The sequence below is a fragment of the Carex rostrata genome, chromosome 26 (genome assembly GCF_964058835.1).
Source record: "Carex rostrata chromosome 26, lpCarRost1.2, whole genome shotgun sequence".
NCBI lineage: Eukaryota > Viridiplantae > Streptophyta > Magnoliopsida > Poales > Cyperaceae > Carex > Carex rostrata.
This window is the reverse complement of record NC_135943.1, coordinates 4,091,658-4,109,084: the sequence shown is the minus strand read 5'-3', so window position 1 is coordinate 4,109,084 and position 17,427 is coordinate 4,091,658. Positions and strand designations below refer to the sequence as shown.

General features: G+C 30.9%; 1 protein-coding gene across 1 annotated transcript; it reads left to right on the top strand.

The window, feature by feature from the left end:
• Positions 1-10,467: 10,467 nt before the first annotated feature.
• On the top strand, positions 10,468-13,953 carry LOC144544575 (putative indole-3-pyruvate monooxygenase YUCCA11). Its single transcript, XM_078293106.1, has 4 exons — positions 10,468-11,181; positions 13,017-13,250; positions 13,363-13,485; positions 13,563-13,953. Exons 1-4 carry the CDS (start codon positions 10,546-10,548, stop codon positions 13,779-13,781), a joined length of 1,212 nt encoding a protein of 403 aa, XP_078149232.1. The 5' UTR covers positions 10,468-10,545; the 3' UTR covers positions 13,782-13,953.
• The last annotated feature ends 3,474 nt before the right edge of the window (positions 13,954-17,427 follow it).

The following is a 17,427-nucleotide window of genomic DNA, read 5'->3' as shown; positions in this document are numbered from 1 at the left end:
CGGGTGCCTCTAGATTCAATATAAAAATAATATTTGTATGGCTTATTACACTTCAAAAACAAAACAGTTAGATTTATGAGAATCACATTCAGTACAGTGATTGAGATGTTTTTTCTATGAAATTAAGAAATATAAGTTTGAAGCTTTATATTAATATTGAAATTAAATTGAAGAATTTTAACTCTTATTCATCATAAAAATATTTATCATATTAACACAATATAATTTATCATACTAATAAGGAAGAGCTACTTTGTAATAAAGATTCATTAGAATTTGAACCAAACAATCATTATAAATAGAGTAAAATTGGGACTTTTTTTTATGAGCTTAATTCAAAAATATATCTGATTAATTTCAATCCCTCAATTTAATATAAAAATTATTCATTAAATTAATTTATAAATTTCTATTATTTGACTATATAAAATTAAGTTAATTCTAAATGAATAAAGTTTGCATATAAATATATTATTTGTAAAATAAAGTTTTAATAATTTAAATTTGTCATTTAAAATCAATTCAATAAATTTTAAAAATTAAACTCACCAAACTCCTTGTTCTACCTAATTCTAATTCTAATTGATTGTTCTACACTCCTTGATTGAGTGGTCAAAAGATTATTAAATTGCCTGACCGGCTGACCGCATCCGATTCCCAAAATAGTAAAAAGATGTATTATTTTATTATTTATATCTGCGTGAGTTTAGTTGCTTGACCTGAGGACCGGAGCTGAATAAAATAGAGAAAAATATTTTATTTTTAAGAGAACCGAATCAGGAATCCTACACGGCTACCCCACTTAGGCATGGTCAAATTTAACATGGATTCAATTGCTCTATATTAGAATGGTTTGATACTTTGATTCTCATCAAAAGAGGCCTTAACACTTTGTTTGGATGGAGAGTAGAGGAAGGGAAGGAAGGGAAAGAAAATATATATATATATATTTTTTTATTGAATCGTGTTTGGTTAACAAAATTATATCGGAGGTAAAAGATTGTGCGTTCTTTACAACATTTCTTTCTAATACCTTAATTTACTGGGGAGAAATTACTGAAAAAAAAATAATCTGAAGATTAACAGATGATTCTATCTTTCATCTCTAATTTTGATTTTGTCAATTGAACTAGATATTGTTCTCTTCTTTATTTATTTTGCTTTGATGTTACTTCTGATTTGTTATTTTTATACAAAGAAATATTATTTTTTAACAACATATTCAAAAAGTTTCAAATCCCACAATTCTAGTTTTATGAAAGAAAGAGAAAGGAAATTGCGAAATGACTTTTTTATGAGGAGTGAAACAGATCTAATTTATTTGACTGAATTTTGAAAATAAAATTATTTTTATTAATCCTCGAATATTAAAAATAATAAAAAATTATAAAAGTTTTTCAGACCGTTTAATTCTTTTTACTCCAAACGCCAAAATTTTTAAATGTACCATTTATTGAAAAAAAATTATCTTTTCTGAAAAATTTGATTCTACCATGGCCGCACTTAGTGGATGCGGCCTCTAATACCATATGGCCGCACCTAGTGGATGTAGACTCATTTATTGGGTCGCATCTAGCAGATGATGCCCTATGATAGGGTCCACATCTAGCGGATGAGCTTTCATTTTTTTTTTTTCAGATGAGGTTTTTTATTTATTTAGGTGCAGACTCTATTTTGAAGTCTCATCCGCTAGATGCGGACCTTATTCTGAGGTCTTATTCGCTAGATGTGACTTCCAATAAATGGGTCCATATCTGTTAGATACGGCCATAACCAAGGTTCTAAATAGCGCGCTATAGCGTTTTCAGACGATAAAAGCTATGTCGCTATCAGCGCTATAGCGGCACTATATGAGAATAGCGCTGTTTTTTTAACCATTTCGCTATGACGCGATAAACGCTATTTAAACCTTTGGCCATGACACATAACAAAAATCAAATTTAAAAAAAAAAAAAGATTTTTTTTTTCTTTTGAAAAAATAGTAAATTTAAAAATTTCGGCTCCAAACGGAAAGCCTATATATACTTTTGCTTCGGACCGGCGTTGGAAAAAGATTCACCCACTTTTGACCCAAGACCAAAATATTTGTTTGTTAATTTCTAATTTCGATGCACAGTTAGAATCCAATCAACCTCATCATTTCTCCATGCGGATGCGGTCCTGCCGAGTATAATTTTTTATTTAAAAATAATAGGGTTAATTTCTTACACACTCTTAAAGTCTTCTTCAATTTTCTATTTACCCTCGCATTCTTAGTTATATCTAATATATTCCTCAACTCTGATTGTTCTTTTCTATTTACCCTTTAAGTTAATAACTCATAATTAAATATTATCTAATTTACTTTTTTTCCATCTTACCCTTGTCCTTTATCTTTGATTTAAAAAGCTGAGATCGAGTTGCATACATAAATTTTTTTTACTCAAAATATTATCGTATGCTCAGGAATCTTAATATCTTCATGTTCATGTTCAGGTGTGCTCGAATGTTATTGAAGTCCTAAAAGAGATCTCCCCTTTTTTTAATCCATTGACCCAGCAAATTCATCTGAAAAATCGAATGTTGCTCAAGTCATTGCAATCTCCTATTTTGCCAAATTCAGAATATGCATCTCTGGACTTGAGAGTCTTATATATATATAAAAAAAAAAATAATAATAATAAAAAAAAAAAAACATCATCTTAACATGGTCCCATAACATTCAACAGGAAAGCCTAGCCTCCTATTTCAGTTAATTTTTTATGTCATTTAGGAAAAAGAAATGCATTGCTAAAATAAACATCAGCAAGGATGACGAATCGCCCTTCGCAAAATGAGTTTTTTTTTTTCTTAACATATTATTTATGATGATCTGAGATCATCATTTGAAAACTAAATCTTTGATCCATTTGTTCATCTCAATAAAACTGAAATTTGATCGCAGATAAGGTGAAATGGCTATGATAGCAGAGAGATAATACAACGATTGACACAGTCTAGAAAAAATTTCGGGGTTTCACTTTATCTTCTCATTTTTTTTTTTCTTTGTTTTCAACTCAGACAACACTCAGACTTCGTGAGCAGCTTAGATTTCTTATTTTTTAAGGCTTTACAGGGCTTAGTATACTTAATGGTGTTTTTATCCTTTTTTCCTGTTTTCGTTTTTATTTCTTTCTCTTTGGAAACACTGTTCTCGTGTACCAGTTCCCCTCAAAAAAAGAAAAGAGGGCTTTGATCCTCGTTTTTTCTCAATTTAAAAAAAAATGAAATTCGATCTTATAGGGTCGAAAGCCTAAAGAGTGGCGACTTTTAATACTCTCAATTTAGTTCTATTTGCTCAGAAAAAAATGATTTCCTAATTTGTAAGTGATTTTTTAGATTGATTTTGCACGGATTTCAAAGCAAACATACGGACTGGATTTTGATCAGAAAATTTTATATGTGCAACTCGATTAAGGGTATGATGGTAAATAATCAAATCAGATAATATTTAATTGTGAGTTATTAACTCAAGGGGTAAATAGAAAAGAAAAATCAGAGTTGAGGGATATATTAGATATAATCAAGAGTACGAGGGTAAATAGGAAATTAAAAAAGTTTTCAAGGGCATATAAAAAATTAACCCAAAATAATATAGGCAATAGATATTCTGTCTTAAGATTTTGATTTAATAGAAATAACTTATTTTATTTTTTCAGTTTCTTTAGGCAATATTATGTAACATGATGTATTTTTTTAAAAATAAATTTCATCTATTATCCTATATTATTTTATATAATTTCTATAAAGAAAAAATTCTGCCTGTCCCGTTTTTCTATTTTTGTCCCTTGTGACATTAAATATTGTCAAAGGAAGGCGATATGTTGTCTGCTTTAGTCAAAATGACATCTAATTTTTTCTACAAATATTCCTTCTTGGTTTTTTCTCTTTGAAAGGAATGTGTGACAATTATTAGGAAAATAAAATAAACTTATAAACTTTATATACATATTTTATGATTTAAATTGTATGCGTATTAATTTTTTTGGTACAACTGAAAATAACATTTAGCCAACAATTAAATGTAATAGATAGTTAATATATTTTTATTATTTAATGGATAATGGAATAATTTTTAATTGTACTAAATTGAAAGTGGCTATTTAAATCAAAGAGAATACATTTATATTTTTTAAGTTTTTATTTTGATAATGGTTAAATTTTTAGTTATAATGGTCGAATAATTTTGATATCAATATAATTTATCCTTTTAATTTCTTAATGACTTCAGCTTACATCTTGGTAAGAGTTTTATTAACAACCAACTATGTCATTACATTTTATATAAAACGATGCTAAATTATATTAAATATATTAAAATTTTTATTTTCAATAGTACCTTTTCAGATTCTCATGATTGTAGAATATGTTTGGCAGAGGCGTATTCAACTGAAGAAATAAGATCAATTGATCTTTATTTTTTTGAATATATTTTTGCATTTTTTTTATAATTTAAAGTAAAATATTATGATACTGTAAAATTGATTTTTATTCTTTATATAATTTTTTTATGTAATTTTATATGTATCTGACTCTCATAATATAAAATTCTAACTCTATGTTGGATGTTTATATAATTAAATCCCAAGTTACTCATGTATCAATTTGTTGCTTTTTATTCCTATGATTAAATCCCAAGTTAACCCTTATTAGATGAGACTTTGAAGAAAGATGGTACCTTTTGTGTCTTATCCAAGATTGCATTACTTTACTTAGCAAAGTGTGTAAAGTTGTAATACATGCAACATTACAAAAAGTCTCGATTCTTGAAAAGAAAAAATAATATATTTGTTCGGCATATTCGGAAGATGGGGACAAAGAAACGCGTTCCAAATAAAACTTTTAGGCCATGTTGATTTTGCCAAGTAAAAATTAGTTTAAAAATTTTATAATCTCATTTCTATATCTATTTTTCTCGGTTTGTCGAACAGGACCTTAAATTAAGGTACTTCAGAGAGCTTCTGGTTAAAAAAAAGTGAAATCAAATATATTTTTTATTTTTGGTTCTCAAAATTAAGTCTTATAACATTTTTTTTTTTTTTGGTAAGAACAAAGATGTCTAACTTACCGATTTTCATTAATGCCTTGAAGAATTAAATGAATGGTGAAAAATTTATTTGAATGGTCCGACAAGAAATTGCCTTGAAGACTTGTAGTTGTTTAGCAACTCTGATTAAAATAAGATGACCATCTCACCTAATTTAAATATTTACATAAAATTATCATTTAAAGCATTTCCATCTTCTGACTTCCCATGTGAAGTTGGGATATTGCTTTGACCATATATCAAAGAAAATAGAATTAATTAGTTGATATATAAATTGAAATAATTTACAACAACTTCACACATGTGTAATTGTAAATTATAATATTACAACTCCAACATAAATTACACATCATACAAGAGAGTTTAGTACTCATTCTATGTATCAAATAATGAAATTTTAGAGGGGATCTCTCTGCCATTGCAGAATTGATTTGGTGAACTTTATTAGTGCCTCCTAAAATTAGAGCTTTCATGTGGTTGGTGGCCCACAAAGATAATCTTATCATTAGAGGATAGAATGAATCCCTAAACTGTCAATTTTGCCCTCAAAATGAAACAGTGAACCATCTATTCCTAACATGTACACACTATCACAACAATTTTTGTCTAACTGGCATATAGTGGAAGATATAATCAACTTCTCCTAAATTTTCCTCTCACAAAAAGACAGGGTTTCTTGCTAGTGCTAAGTGCTGTCTGTTGGACAATATGGAGACATAGAAATGACAAATGCTTAAAAAGTTGTTCTACCAAATCAGCTATAACTCTTATATTCATGATTAAATCTTTACTCTTTTATTGGACAGGAAACACCAAGGAAGGGATTCAACAAGAAATGGATGCCATTCCACTGGCTCAATATATGCCGATGGAGATTGTGGTGTACCAAGCACCAATTGCCATGAATAGAGATTATAATTCATTTTTGTATCTATCTTATATTCTTAGCCCCACGTTGAGTGGCTTAGTACCTGCTACTTTAGTGTTCTTTTGGAGCTTAGCTTGCTCATTATCTTGAATTGTTGTTATGCTTTGTTTTGTTGGTAGAATGTTATGTGTGTTTTCTGGAATTGTGATTAGGTGTGATCTGACAATGGTTGTAATTAATTGTTTCAGTTAAATGAAACGGGCTTTTGCCTCTTTTAAAAAAATTAAAATAAATTATAGATTTAACATACTTGTTTATTTAGCTTTTTGGTTCAGTTCTTCACGGAAGAATGTACATAATTAAAATATATTAAATTATTAATGAGTCTTATATTTTGAAATTAAAGATGAGTTATAACGATGAAGATGACTAAACATTGTTTGAAAAATGATTGCTAACATTATTTATGACTGAAAAAAAAATTTGTAATTAATTTATGGAATCTTGAAAAATAAACTAATAAAAAATCATTTTTAAATATCTCAATCTTATAAAAAATGCATAAAGAAATAAAAAATAATTGGAATGAAAGATTAAGATTAACAATTAGAATTTGTTATTGAAATTTAAATTTATCAAAACTTGATAAACTTAAAGCTTATATTAAATCCTCTCATAATGTGAGGAAAGAGACTGAGGACTCTCATGAAACCGATCTTTGACTGAACAAATGAGGTTCTGTTTTTCAATACGAATGAAAAAAAATTTGGTCCTGGATGACACCATAGTGACAAATGAATTATTCATGTTCGGTTCAGCGAAGTCAAAAATTCGTGATTCGAGAATAATTCGGTTATAATTCGGAAATAATTTAGAATTATTCAGACTAGAGATATCAGTCTTACAAGAGAGCAAAAAAAAAAAAAATATATATATATGGGAAAAAATCGCGAATAATTAGTTAAATTCGGGAAAAAAACCATAAAATTTGTGAATTATTTGGATTTAATTCGGTCAAAGTTTGGTCAACCGAATAATTCGGCATCACAAAAAAAAAGTTATTCGGATTTAATTCGCAAATAATTCGCGAATCTTGTGACTATGGACGACTCATCGATCCAAGTGTCCCTCATAGTCACAAGATTCGTGAATTAAATCCGAATAATTCGGTTTTTTGGTGATGTTGAACATAACGCCGAATTATTCGGTTGACCGAACTTTGACCAAATTAAATCCAAATAATTTACGAATTTTATGAAATTTTCCCGAATTTTTTCCAGAACATGTTTTTTCTTTTTGATCTCTTGCAGGACTGTGATCTTTGATCCAAATAATTCCGAATCATTCCCAAATTATACCCGAATTATTTTCGAATCACGAATTTTTGACATTGCCGAACTGACCTCGAATAATTCATTTGTCACTATACTGTCCCTCCTCTGCTGTGGCTTCAACACAGTAACCGTTACAATAAATCAAATCTGCTCCTGGCTGACACAGCAATCCAAGTGTCTGCTACTCTGTAGGGGCTTCAACTTCAACATGGCTTCTCTCAGCGGTGCAATCCTTCCAAGTTACTCTACCCCTGAATTGTTTTTATCAATAATCAATTATAATGACACACTTCCCTCCATTTAATCTAACAATGGAGACGTCCATGAGTAGAGCTAAGGTGTTCTTAAGTTCACCAAACTTCTTGGTGAACTCAAGTCTAAAATCTATTGAATCGTCTTCAAATAACAAATCTGAACTGTTGAAACCCACATACCACATCACATGTGAAAATTTTAAATATTCGAATAAATTTAGTATAAAATCAAGTGGTCAAAATTAGAAGGTTAATAAATTAATTTTAATGCATTTATTTTTTAAACATTTGTTCATTACTTAACTCTATGCAAAATTAATTTTTTTTACATGTAGACGCATTACTCGTATGGTAGATGAGTTTCAACGATTCAGATTTATTGTTTAAAACTAATTTGATAGATTTTAAATTTGAGTTCTGATCAACTTAAGAACACCTTCGTTCTACTCGACGTCCATTATAGTATTCTTTTAATTATAAAAGTATTTTAAGCGGTACAAATCGGGCAAAAAGATAGATACAAGCTATAATTTTGACGTAGATATATAACACTCATTTATATATACTGAAAGTTTAATATTTGATGCTTAGAAATATTTTGGTTCAAACTTGTAACTTTAGTTCAATGTTCAGTTGAAAATTAATGGCGACTCCATTGATTAGTAAAAGTATGCAAATTTAACCATATACTCGAAGCTAGGGGTGGAAAAAAAAATTGTAGTTCGTGGCTCGATAGTGACTCGAGTCTTGGACCGAGCAGTTAACGAGCCAGTTCTTCACTAGCTCAGTCCAGAATTAAAGAATTCAAACTGGGATTATGTTTGCTCGCCATCTCGCGAGCTACCTCAGCTAGGCATCAATTTGTGAATCTGTATGAATTTCTGTGCATTTGATATTGCCCAATTCGGTCCAGCTCAGTCCAATTCGGTCTAAAAAATTTGTAGAATTTATTTATTTTCTTAAAATAAAATTCAGTCATATTCACTAAACCAGCTCGTCAGGTCGCTCGTGACTCAGACGAGCCAGCTCATAACAAGTTTAAGCTAGACCCAGTGTTCTAAATAGCTAGCTATAGCTTTTCCGAACCATAAACGCTAAGCTATGAGATAAAATTGCGCTAACTCAGCTACGACCGCTATATCTATAATAGTTGACCGCTATTACCGCTATATGAGACCCGCTATAGCTACCGCTATGCTACATGGTTTTTTTTTTTTTTACAATTTATATGGACTTCTGTACTTCTATTCTTATTTTTAATGCTACATAGTCTTCTACGATAAGTATACTAAACCAAACTATATGCTTCTATTTTTATTTGTGATTTATTCTATCATTCTATATCGAGAAATATTCAAATACTAATTCTTCATTTTGATTGCTCTTTGCATAGTATTCATTTGTAAAATTATTATCGTTCATTTCAATTAAAAGATAATTTTGATTATTATTATTATTATAATATATAAAATGTTTAAATATGTATATTGACTTTATTTACCTTAAAAAATTAATTGATCTTTGTTTATTATAATATGTAATACTATAAAATATAAACTATTAAATAATGTTACTTTTTAGATTTTTTTTTCCTTCTTATTTGCGTAATTGATAAAAAGTATAGACTTAGTTTAGTTGTCATTTAGTTGTTACATCAATTCTTTAATATTGATTATGTTGATAATTAGTATAAATATATAATATAAAGTTTGAAAAGGGAAAATCGCTATGTATGATAGCTTCCGTTATAGCTTTTTTTTTTGTCTCCCCGCTATGCCGCTATAATCGCTATTTAGAACCTTGGCTAGACCCAACTCGTGACGAGTCAACTTGTTGCAACTCCTACTTGAAGCTTTTAAAATGCTTATGAGTAGCACATATGGTCAAAGAATAATGTTGACTAGATTGATATGAAATTTTTTATGTCTATTCCTCTTTTTTTTTTTCAACCAAAAAAGTAACCCTTATTTCTCATATTTCCAAAATTTGATAAAATCATGGCTAAACTGAACACAAGCGGATGAAAATTATTTTCATGGACGCATGCAAATTCCGATTATTCTCTCATCTAGTATTTATAATATTTTTTTGCCAACTTTTTTAAAATTACCTTTATAAAAAAAAAAAATAAACCGCTGAATTATGGGAATTTCAATATTAACATGGCCGTCATTTCACGTTGCGGATCCCAAAATTGGATCTGCCATTTGTCATTGCGGATCCAGTAACAAGACATGTAGGTGCACTATTACATGATAGAGATTGCAATTTTTTTTGAATTTCTCTTTGACTCAGAGATGAGTATTTGCTTTTCTTTTTTAAGGACTGATGAATCAAACGATATTTTTCTTTCAATTTCTTTCGCTTGTGTTCTCTTTGAACCAAACTTTTCTTGGCCATAAGTTACCTCTATTTTTAAATAGTCATTTCATTTCATTCCTAAAACAATCTTTTTTAATATTATCTATAAATATTATTGAATAAATTTTTTTTATTGATCCATTTTTAAAAAAAAAATATGTTATTATGTATGAATATTCTTTTGTTCTTTTCTCCATTACAACGTTCGGGCACCATACTACTTTTCTATTATAGTGGTTAGTATTAAATGATATTTTATCTTTTGTTTTTCTAGATGGATACATTTAATGTAGAGTAACTTTTTTTTTTTTCATATTTCCTAATCAGTAAACTATTGAAAATGTTCTTTCCTTGTACAAAAAAACCCACTAATTGAATGCATATTAATCAGTAAACAATATCATCTATATAAAATGAATCAAATCATGATTCATGAACGTTACAGCAATTAAACCTCTACAAAGGACACACTCAATATTACACGAGATAAAATCATAAATCGGTTACTTTTCCACCAACTTCTGGTCCTACTTTCTCTTCTCTTCTTCCCTCTTTGCTCCTAAGCAACGCATATATATTCTCACAAATAAAAAAAGAGACAGAGCAACCTTTTTTTTTATAAGAAAAAAAAAAACAGAGAGAAAGGAAGAAGGTGAAACAAAAATGGAAGAGAAAGCAAATGAGTACCAACATAAACAAGAGGAGCTTGTGCTAATAGTCGGGGCCGGCCCGTCAGGCCTTGCAGTAGCAGCCTCCCTGGCCGAACGAGGGGTCCACAGTCTGATCCTGGAGCGGGACGATTGCATCGGCCCGCTCTGGCGCAAGAAATCATATGACCGTGTATGCTTACACTTGGCAAAGCAATACTGTTCTCTCCCACATTTGCCACACTCTGAGACCACCCCCACCTACATCCCCAAATCTGAATTCATCTCCTATCTCGACTCCTATGCAGAGCGGTTCCGTTTGCGGATCCGTTTCGGGCGCCAAGTGGAGTCAGCCCGATATGATCACAGGTTGGGTCGCTGGATTTTAAAGGCCAGGAATGGTGATGTTTTGGAGGAGTATGTTGGGAGATACCTAGTGGTGGCGGCAGGGGAGAACGATGAAAAGGTGGTGCCGGATGTTAACGGGTTGGAGAGTTTTAAAGGGGTGGCGATCCACTCGAGCGAGTACCGTACCGGGTCTACATTTAAAGGGAAGGATGTGCTCGTTGTCGGATCGGGTAATTCAGGTATGGAGATCACCTATGATCTGTTTGAAGCCGGGGCAAGAACTTCGGTTGTCGTACGAAGCCCGGTAAGTAATTTACATGTTTTGCATGCTCTGTTTCATTGCTCTGTTTTCTGATATTCAACAAATAATTGATTGCATATACTGTTAGCAATTAACCAGATACAATTTCTTCAAATGACAATCGTTTTATATTGGATTATTTCTTTTGTATACCTACCAACAACATTTTACGCAATAAATGAAAAAAAAAGGTTTAGTAACTTTATTGGAATATTTGTTCTGTAAGACTGCTTTTCTAATGAAACAGGAATTGGTTGCTAATTTTTTTTAGGGAAAAAATAATAAAATGAGAGGTTTCATGTGTAAGGAAAAAGACTAAAATTCTCCAATCATACTTCTGCTTAGAGTGGGAAAAATGGCTAGGCAGAGCCGGCTCCGTTACGAAATGGCACGGCACGTGTAATTGTTCCGTACCGTGATTCACGTGTCCCGTGCTGTGATCAGTTTTTGAAAAATTTGGCACGGCACATCACGCGAAAGATCTGATCACAGCACGACACATCACGTAATCACGCGAGTCATGTGTAATTAGGACCGTTAGGTCTTAATCAAATGACGAATCTTGAATAAACTAACTTAAATTATGAAAAAAAATAGTTAAACGTAAGAAACGTAACTAGTTACGTTTGGACACAGCACACGAATAGTCACGGCGTGACTCACGTACCGTGATCACTTCTTAACATTTTGGTCACAGCACAGCACGACACGGCACATGTCAGTGTTCTTTAATCACAGTATGGCACGACACAAGACCAAAAGTCATGGCATATTAGTTATGGCGTGTTAGTTACGATACGATATGTTTTTTCCACACTCTACCAATGCTTTACAATTCTATTGACCAGGTCAACAGAAATAAAGTACCCACTTTACAATTCTAGACAATGCTTTTATTGAACCGGTAGAATCTTTTTAATTTATTTAATTAATTGTTGTCTTTTTCTTAATCCACGCTGTCAGATCATGGTAATAAAAGATGGGACCTGAACAGTTTTATTCCGACCAGTACCTCTAATAAGTTAATTTTTTTTATTAAAAAATATAAGTGGTACATGATAATACATTGGATTCTGTAATTAAATCCAACTCATCCTCTATTCTCTCTCTGTATCTGTTACAGACTTACAGTGATGCTCTATTTTATTTTGACATTCTGGCATGGCTTTCTATGTTCTGGTTCTGGCATTAAGCAACAGAACACACCTAACTTGTGCTGTGCTTTTCGCAGACAAGTGATTAATTTCCCCAGATCTGGCAAACTCTGATCCCATTTAATTATCCGTATGAATCCAAACCCGGCCTAATCAATTCCTGCTTGCTATTATTTTGAATATAGGCTTCAATTATGTTAAATAAAGTCAACGCTAAAATATGTTCTAGTTATTCTCCCAATAGAATTAATCTGGTTGCAAATGAGCATTTTCCAAATCGTTTACGGGTTCATCAACATTTCATGCTTCTCGGATTCTGATTTTGATGAGGTCATGAGTTGTGTAGGATATGGTTCAGATCAGACTTACCTTACCAGAATTATTTGAGATGTGAACCAACCTTCAGCTGTTAGAATTAAGATATAATGGGTCTGAAAGGAGCTATTGTCTGAAGCTGAAATTGTATGCAAAATAGTTATTTATTTAATTTTGAATCCAATAATCTCTCATTGCACATGATACATTATAATTTGAGACTAGCTAGTACAAAACAGATCAGAAGCTAGGTCAATTTGTTACAGTAATGAACCTACTTTTGGCAGGTAACTACTGATCTTTACATTGATGCCAAATTAAATGCTCCGACGTGATGCTATTTTTATTTTTATTTTTTTCATGTTACAGATCCATATCGTTACTAAAGAGATCTGGTTATTTGGCATGCGCCTGATGAAGCATTTGCCAATGTCCATAGTAGACCATATTATTCTCTTGCTCTGTTATCTCAGGTTTGGCAACACTGCCAAATATGGTATCAGAAGGCCTGATATTGGTCCCTTGTACATGAAATCCTACACTCCTATTTATCCAGTTGTAGATGTCGGCGCTTACGACAAGATCAAGAACGGAGAGATTCAGGTTAAGTTTTCTATGTATCAAACAATATTTAGTTGAAAATTAAACCAGTAAAAAAATCGATTTGTACTATATGCAAAAATGTGGTAACAGAATGAGATTATCTTGTGTTCAGGTTTTTCCATCTCTGACAAGCATAGAAAAAAACATGGTGACATTTTCCAATGGAAAGACACACCACTTTGATGCGATTATCTTCGCTACAGGTTACCGAAGCACAATTCGACAATGGCTGGAGGTACTCAAATTAATCAACACATATATTTTGGAAAGCTCCTTATATTGAATTTAATCAATTGTGTGTTTGTATGTCAGACTGATGAGGGTTTGATTGGAGATGATGGCATGGCAAAAAACAAATACCCCAACCACTGGAAAGGAAGCAACGGCCTTTACTGCGCCGGTCTAAACCGAAGAGGCCTCTATGGTTCCTCAGAGGATGGTCTCCTCATAGCAAACGACATCAGCAACGAGTACATTCTCTCCAAGGAAGCTAACAGTGTGAAGTTTGATGAGAAAAATAAGAGTGTTTAATTGAAGTAATTAGAAAAAAAAATTCTTCTTTATCTTTGGGTAGATCCTTAGATAATGTTGTGTAGTTAATAAATGCATGGTCTTCAGTTAAGTGAATCTTTGCTAGGTCAAAAATTAAAATCCAGAATTCTAAAGCTTTGTTCAAAAAAATCAGATAAATCTGTTGTTGGTATTTTTGTGCTGCATTTTCATCTAGGATGAACAAGTGGAGAACTTAAGGGCCTGTTTGGCTGTCACTGTGCCGGTGGGGAAAAAAAAAATTCAGAGTAAATTTTTTTTTCCACGCGCACAGTGTTTCGGCCATTCAAATTAGATTCAAACCCAAACCCATTCCCGTTCTCGCCTGGCAGCCAACCAGGTCCTAAATTTGAACTCTCTACATGTTGTTTCTCAAGCATGCTATCCCAATTAATAAGAACCAAGCTTCTAAATAGCGTTTATAGCGGTGTAGCAGGGAGACCAAAAAAAAAAGCTTTAGCGAATAGCGGAGCTATAGCGAAAGCTATTATAAATAGCGTTTTTTTATTTCAAAAATTATATTTTATATTTCTACTAATAGTAAAAGAGTGATGCTTCTATGGACATAAGGACCTATTTGTAAAATGAATATATTTTTATTTTCAAAGTTCAAACAGCCGATCCGAACCGTTCATCTTGTTCTCCATATTAATATATCTTTGGAGACCAAATTTTACATTTTTATGAATTTATTTACTATTTATTAAGATGGGTATAAAAAATATCAAATTCAGACCATTGAATTTTGTACCCATCTTAATAAATAGTAAAAAAAATCATAAAAATGTAAAATTTGGTCTCCAAGCACATATTAATATGGAGAACAAGATGAACGGTTCGGATCGACTGTTTGAACTTTAAAAATAAAAATATGTTCATTTTACAAATAGGTCCTTATGTCCATAGAAGGCTTTGCCTAGTAAAAATGTCTCATCAAGAAAAAAAATATCAAATTAATTAAGAAGTTCTAATATTATTCATATTAAACCAATACAAAGTTCAAATTGTCATTCAAAATATCCCTAATTCAAAAACTATCGATATATTTTATATTCAAAATATACCACTACCATATATTAATGCATGATACAAAATTTAATTGATATAGCGGTATAGCCCGCACATGTTCCATTGTATTGATATAGCTTAATAAAGTAAAAAAAACAATCTAGATATTAAGGCCCATTAAAATTGCAAAATCATGTTTTCAGAAAAAAAAAAAATTGCAAAATCATAACCCATGTAGCATAGCGGACCGCTATTGCCGCTACGCGCTATAGCGGACCGCTATTACCGCTATAGCGGTCGTAGCTTGATTAGCGTAGTTTTAGCCCGTAGCTTAGCTTTCTGGGTCCAAAACCGCTATAGCGGCGCTATAGCTTCGCTATAGCTAGCTATTTAGAAGCTTGATAAGAACACAGCTAATTTGGACCCCTTGATTGAATACAGATCTGGGTTGACATTAATGCAATTTGGATCTCATCTGTTCACACTTTAATTACTATGTTTACGGATAATTTTTTGTGAAAATTATAAATATTTTTTTGGTTAAATGTTACATTTTGATATATTAATAAAAAATAATTATTTTCGAATTATATTTATAGAGAGGGTTCAAATGTCTCCATTTTTTGTGTCTCCACCATGTCTCCATTTTTAAAACTTTAATAACTCAAAATTTAAATCTTAGAAGTTAAAATAAAACCATTGGATATGATCTACATTATTTTATCTATGCACGTGTAAAAAATTATGACATTTCAATTTTGTTTGATTGTCATCAAGAGCTTGTAAAAAACGTACCAATGTGGATAATTTCTAGACATTGATTTTTCAACTTATTGATTCACATAAAAACAAAATTGAAATGTGATAATTTTTTATGAGCAGATAGAGAAAATAATATAGATCACATCTAACAGTTTTATTTTGACTTTTAAGTTTTAAATTTTGAGTTATTAAAGTTTTAAAAATGGAGGCACGATGGAGACACAAAAAATAGAGGAATTTGAATCCTCCCCATAGTTGTGATATATTCGAATTACGAATTTTAAAGAAAAAATAAGATGGATCAAGCTTCTAATCTTATATTTTATTGATAAGTTAGAAGAACTAAACATTTAAAAGAAATTTTGACAGTATTTTCCAATCTGTCCGGCCTGTGCGCAGCTTGTGAGCTCAAAATAAAACCTGTATTGAGAATGAGCCGAATCATTAGCAATCACAATGTAAAAAGAAGTGTAGCTGTTGTGACTTGCGAGTTCTCATGGGCCAAGGCTCTACCTGGGCCTTGCGTGTTAATTTTCTCACAAATGTAAATCTAACTCGGCCCAATGTGAATCTAACTAGGCCCACTGTAGCGCTTCGTTAGGGGCTAAATAAAGGAGTCCATATCTTCTGAGATTTCTCATATTTCTGAATGGTACATAATTTTCAGATTAAGTGATTTTTTATCTATCTAAAAAATGGTAAAAAAATTCTAAAAAAATGTAAAATTTGGTTTGCAAGTACATATTCATATGAGATCATGTTGAACGGTTCGGATCGACCGTTAATATTTTAAAAACTCAAATATTGAGTCGTTGTATGCTATGCTACGTGTAACATATTAGCATTTTCCTATAAAATAGATTAATATATGACAAATAGTATTCTTTAATTGATATAAAAAATGAACAAAAGAACAAAAACTATGCGTTTATGTCGAAAACGACAAAAATAAATATTGATACGGGATTGGTTTTTCAAAATAATATCCAAATTTAATATTGCTAAAATTGATATTTTAGGTTAGAATGGTGCTGCTATAGCATCACAACATCACAACATCGTCATATAATTTGGTCCTATAGTTCTTCCAAGTTCATATATATTGTGATAATAATTGAAATATCAAATAAGTCATATTTTTTGTTTCTATTGATTTCTTGATTTACTTGAGGATAAATTATTATTAAGATATAACCAATCAATTATCAATCAATAAAAAAAAAATCCCAAATAAGAGGATTTAAAAAAAAATTCAAAAAAAAAATGAAAAATCCAAACATGAGAGCAAATGTGGTAAGTATCTAAATAAATTTAGACTTCTATATATAAAGATAAATTAAAAATATGCATAGAATAAAACAATGATAAATAAATATTTGATTGAAGAGTTGATATTTAATCTAAAATTTTATTTTTTATTTAGTAATAGACAGATCAGAATATCTTCGTGCTTAATATAAGAACAAATACATCACCACAAGCTTCGAGAAGGCCAAAGATGGATTTTTTTTATAAACCATAATTTAAAAAAAAAAAGATTTTTTTGAAACTAACATGACTTTTTTTTTTCTTTCTACAAAAATCATTAGGACTGAAATTATTTTTTATTTTAATTTTTTTGGGACCGAAATGACAATTCGGTCCCAGGTATTTTCACAAATTTTCAACTTTTTTTTTCTTGAAATATGTGAAAACGGCTTGGACTGAAATGACAATTCGGTCCCAGGTATTTTTACAAATTTTCAACTTTTTTTTTCTTGAAATATGTGAAAACGGCTTGGACTGAAATGACAATTCGGCCCCCCCTCCAAAAAAAAGGGGACCAAAATTGCATCTCGGTTTTTATGATTTTTGTAAA